General features: G+C 41.9%; 1 protein-coding gene across 1 annotated transcript; it reads left to right on the forward strand.

Annotated features, from left to right (window-relative positions):
- Positions 1 to 2,185: 2,185 nt before the first annotated feature.
- On the forward strand, positions 2,186 to 5,252 carry LOC143265871 (uncharacterized). The gene is made up of 2 exons (XM_076540310.1): positions 2,186 to 3,865; positions 3,948 to 5,252. Exons 1-2 carry the CDS (start codon positions 3,843 to 3,845, stop codon positions 4,399 to 4,401), a joined length of 477 nt encoding a protein of 158 aa, XP_076396425.1. The 5' UTR covers positions 2,186 to 3,842; the 3' UTR covers positions 4,402 to 5,252.
- Positions 5,253 to 5,732: the final 480 nt, after the last annotated feature.

The following is a 5,732-nucleotide window of genomic DNA, read 5'->3' on the forward strand; positions in this document are numbered from 1 at the left end:
ACAGTTATATTAAAAGTGTTTTTCAGGTAGCGCAGTACCTGATCAATTGCACATTGACTTTTGGAAATCACTAAACCATCATCCACGTAAAGCGCTAGATAAACTTTGTAATTCTCCACCACACCGATAAACACACACTTATCACTTGATATATTCTCGAAACTGAAATTTTTCAAGAACTCCACAAACTTCTCGTAAAGGCTCTTCCACAATCTGCAGACGAGACCGCTGTTGTCTTCGCTGGTGTATCCTTCGGGTAGCTGCAAATAAATTTCTTCTTCCAGGTTGCCGTACAGGAATGCTGTTTTTACGTCAAACTTCATGAACTCCAGATCTTCTTTTGCCGCAATTGCTAATAATATACGAATAGATTCATAACGGACGACGGGTGCAAAAGTCTCAAAATAATCGATGCCTTCTCGCTGAGAAAAACCCCTTGCTACTAGTCGCGCTTTATATCTGGTCTTGTTATCACTTGCATTTCTTTTAACTGCGAAGACCCATTTACAACTAATTGCGCGTTTACCTTTAGGTAGCTGGATTACGCTCCATGTGTTATTCTCTTCAAGCGCCCTGAATTCCTCCTGCACCGCATCTCGCCATTTGGATGCGTCCGCACTGCTCATTGCCTCAGCATAGGTCATCGGTATAGTGTCTGCAATGTATGATACTGGAACTCTGTTCAAGAAACGGTCAAGGATCGCTCCAGAAATTCCCAGAACGTTTGTGTTTTGTTTTTAAATTTGACGAACGATGTCTCGACGAGCTTCCCTTCCGTTTGTGTACTGCCCGCCTCGTAGGCCTCGAGGAGAGTGGTGCGGAGCGGGAGGGCAGCCGCGAGACATCGTGAAATATCGAGTAACGCCAAAGTTCTGGAGAGTTCCTGGAAGACCAGTATAAAGGGAGGGGTAATCGCGATCGAGTCCAGTACGTAAATAGAAGCGAGCGAGTAAACGTCAACAGTCTTTTTGTGAACTTATATTCTTTAAATACATTTAAATCTCTCTTTAAAATACACTCTTTCAGTCTTCCATCCCTTACAAACGAATAACGAGTAGCTTCGTTCGTGCAGACCGGCAAACTTTCATTTCGGGCAGACAATTTGAATTCGAGATTTCTCTATCGAACAAATTCCCCGAACAAACTCCATAACGGTCTATGACCTTCATCTTAGATCTGTCCCGCAGACGCCGTCCTTGAGAATCATCCGGAGCACCTACTTGCTGCTGCTGCTGCTGTTCATCAACAGCATCAAAAAAATTTTCTTCTTCTGTTTCATCAACAGCCTGTTGATGATCGATGCTATCGATGACTTGAGTCTCGTTTTCTTCTGGCAGGCCAAAATCAATTTGGTAGCGGTAGATATGATTTTCTCGTTGCTCCAAATGTTCGCCGCTTCGTTCATTAAAATCTACGTCGCTGCTCATATAGATTTTGCGCGAATCCTTATCCCAAAGTCTGTAATTAGTTGACTCGCCGTTGTAACCCACAATAATCATTTTCTTGCTCTTGGGATCAAACTTTTTCCGTTTTTCTTTTGGGATATTCAAGTATGCATCTGTACCGAATATGCGCAAGTGTTTTATCTCCGGCTTTCGAGAAAACCATTTTTCGAAAGGAGTCATAGTTTCTTCCTTCTTAAAAATCACACGATTTAGCACGTAGCATGCACTATTAATTGCTTCTGGCCATAATACCAGATTTACACCACTGGCAATAAGCATAGTCCTTGCACTTTCAACAAGAGTCCGTATGTCACGTTCCGCTCTCCCGTTCTGTTCATGTACGTAAGGAGACGAAAATTCGTGAATAATTCCTCGCTTTTCTATATGTTTGCGGAATTCTTCTGAGGTGTACTCGCGGCCGTTATCTGAACGTAGCACTTTTATAATATTTCCAGTCTGCGTATTTACAAAACTTTCAAAGTCTAGATATTTTTCAAACACTTCTGCTTTGTTTCTTAAAAAATACACTTTTCTGAAACTTGTACACTCGTCCTTGAACAACAAAAAATACTTTGAACCTCGCGGAGATTCAATATTTATTGGTCCACAAACGTCTGTGTGAATTTTCTGACCGGGGTTAAAAATGTTCTCGCGTTTCACTGTTCTATGCAGCTTACGAGTTTGCTTACCCATAATGCATGCTTCGCACTTAAAGTCTTCAATATTTTCAAACACTAAGTCTTTATCACTTAACATTTTGCTGGTATTAAGCACAGCCCGTACATTCACATGTCCCATTCGTTCATGCCAGAGCTTTAACATGTTATGTTTTGATTCGGCGACACTGCACTGCGCGGGCACTTTCACTTCAAAAAGCATTTTGAAAAGTCCACCATGTCTGACTCCGTATGACGTTAATTTTCCGTTTTTATCGCGCACTTCACAATGATTTTCGTAGGCATGAAAGGAAAACTTTTTGTCATTGATTGTTGCAATTGAAAATAAATTTCTTCGCAACTGTGGCACAAGCAACACATTTTGCAGTTCTCTTTCAATGACCTTCCCATTTATTTCTTCACTGATAATAACGGTGCCCATTCCAGTTGCAGGCAGAATTTTATCGTCGGCTATCTTCACATGACGAGCTTCACTTAAAGGGTTAACTGACGTAAAGAAATCTTTTCTAAACGTCATGTGCATGCTTGCGCCGGAGTCCGCTAACCAAATGTTTTCGTCACTGCTGGTTGTTTTAGAATAAAACGAGCTTACATCACTGATGTATCCAGATTCAACTGTCAGATTTCTGGGTTGAGCACCACTGGCATTTCTGTTTTTGTTCGGACACTTTCGTGCCCAGTGTCCCTTCTCTTTGCAAATGGCGCACTTCGTTTTTTTCTTCTTATCGGGTTTTCGCGCTCCACCGAATTGCGTATCTTTATTTTTTATAAATGCTTGTGCCTTGAGCGCTTTGACTTCAAGGGCTAAAGAAGACAGCTTGTCTTCTACTTCACTAAGACGCGTATTTTCATAGAGTATTCTATTAATCATGTTCTCCTTTGTTTTTTCAGCACTGGGAGTGCTTTGCTACGCCATGAGAAACGGCGAAAATCTCGATGACAAGCTTTTTAATAACTTCGTCATGACTGCTTGGTCGGATGGCTTATCATCTGCATCTGCGAGCTTCCTACAGATACACTCAAAGTCTTCTATTCTTTGAGCGACGTCTTCACCTTCGTTTATAGTAAATGCGTAGAACTGTTCCCACGCATTGTGCTTCGCATCCTCGCTCGTGGTCCCGAATCGCTGTTCGAGCTTGCACCAAACTTCTTTAGGAGTTGCACAATTTATTAAATACGGATGCAGTTTCATCTCTACGGAGCCGACGATAATACTCATTGCTTTTAATGAGTTTGTTTTCCATTTTTTCCAATCGACTAACCTTGTCGATTTATCGGGTTCAACTTCATCGCCATCCACGTAACCTGAGAGATCAGCAGATCCCAATGCAATGTTCACACCAAATTTCCACATAGCATAATTTTCTCCGTTAAGCTTAACGAAATTGAACTCTCTGTCAGCCATGATAGAAAGATCGCTGTATGCTGCACTGGTAGAAATTCACGAACACGACGCGACACGTGGTTACACTTATACGCAATGCCTAGCTTGGCTTTATTTTACACGCAATAAATATTCCAGGTGCAGTGGAAGCGTGCTGGGCCCATAACCTGTTGAGTAACTTCCACAGAGTCTTTAGAATATTTTATTTACAAAGAAAAAAATGTATTAAACTTTACAAAGAGAAAAACATTGAACCGCTCGTTCTCTATGCGCGACGACGACTGCACGCGGAGGAGACAATAAAAAATTGACTATCGTCCGGTCGATTGGAAAACAATGACAACTGTGTCGCACTTCAGGTTCGTTCACACAAATACACACAGTAAACAAACAGAAAAATTTCAAAATACAAGCATCATTAAATCTAACAATTCGATTTAGGCAAGCCCTAAGTGAACTGAAATACGCCACACAATATAAACATCCGCCACCCAGCAATAGGAAAATTGCGATTGAAGAAGAGGAAGATGCTGCAATATCAATATATACGATGAATCTACGTAAGGAGATAGGAATAATGATTGTACCAGCACAACCTAAAACCCTGGAGCAGGTCCAAAGCCTGGCAATAGATATGGAAAACTGGCTACGTGATTCGAAGCGACCCGCACAGGCAACAACTCATCTACAGTCACGAACGAGCAACCCTCCAGCAGTTCGACGGAACAACATCGAAAACAGACGCACTCTGTTTCCAGCCAGGCCCAGCAATCAGTTTTCAAGACGACTGGCAACAAGGAAGAATTCTATCCCATCAGTGCAACCGAAATGTTTTAAGTGCGGACAGGTTGGACACATAGCACCTAACTGTGCAAATTTTCGACCAACCCACTAAGGAAAAATACCACCAAGGGTGAATCGTAGGACACCTGCAGAAGAGGAGGACATGACCCAGCAGCAAGAATCCATAGCGTACCAGGAAGACTCCAATACGAGCCGCCTTCAGAAGAATCAAAAACGGACCCGCACGACTTCTTTTAGATACAGACGCAAGCATAAGTTGAATTAAAGAAAATGAGGTAGACCCAAATCATTCACGGCATCATAATACTCAAATAATATTAATGGGGAACGACAAACATGTGTAGCGGCTGGCTTCGTGATTTTTATGCGATCATTGTAAGTGCAAAAGGCCAGCACGGTTTACGACGTATACGGCCGATATGGCTATTTTTGAGGATACCGTTAGATTTTCTCTAGGCATGTTTTGTAGTTTTTCGTGAACGGTCTCAATAGCTACGTATGGCATCATAAACCGGGGATTTCCGAAGGGACCACGGTTCCGGATCTGGCGGTCCCTGACCGTGCAGGGGAGAGGTAAGTGTTCACTAGGAAATCCCGCTGCATTGCCAAAATCGTTTAGAAGACACCCCCATCAAGGGATGTCCGATGCGTCGAAAAACGTATGAAGGGTGCAAAAAGTTAGTTACCAACAGACCATCCTGCTTAGCACTTCATCCTTCAAACTAAAGACTCGCTCTGTGTTGAAAAAAAAACTTAAACATTTTTATTCACTCACCAACTCCTAAATAATAATTTATAATAATTTGTTCTCGATATACATATATCTGGCATCTCTTTCTAACTAGCGCGCGCGCCGTCGATCGGTGATCTAATTTAAGAAAGTTGCACGCGTGATCTACCCCTGACTATTACCGCGCGAATTTTTATGGTGCGGTTGGTAACTTGCGGTCGATAATACATTAAAAAGATATATATATATATATATATATATATATATATATATATATATATATATATATATATATATATATATATATATATATATATATATGTATATTAGAATGTCTTTATTTATATACAGGGTTAATAGAGGTTCCCGGCGACGTTGTACTGTATAAGAAAAGTGGTTGCGATGGCCCTCAAGGGTGATGACGCAATGTGATTTCTGCCCAGTGCTCTGAATGTCAATGTGAAGAAATTCAATTAAGCGCGAGTAAACGGCGGGAGTCAACGATGACTCTCTTAAGCGTAAATCGCTCCGTGTTTCTCCTCCGGTTCGCCGGGAGAAAAACCCGGTCGCTTACATGGGTCATAGTTGCAGGGCAATGCGTAACTCAGACCTCTTGTCAGATCCTTCAACCTCTCCCATCCAAGTCGCATGACCTACCTCCAAGTGGTACCTGCCGGTAACATGACTGGTTG

The sequence above is a fragment of the Megachile rotundata genome, chromosome 15, assembly GCF_050947335.1.
Source record: "Megachile rotundata isolate GNS110a chromosome 15, iyMegRotu1, whole genome shotgun sequence".
Lineage (NCBI taxonomy): Eukaryota > Metazoa > Arthropoda > Insecta > Hymenoptera > Megachilidae > Megachile > Megachile rotundata.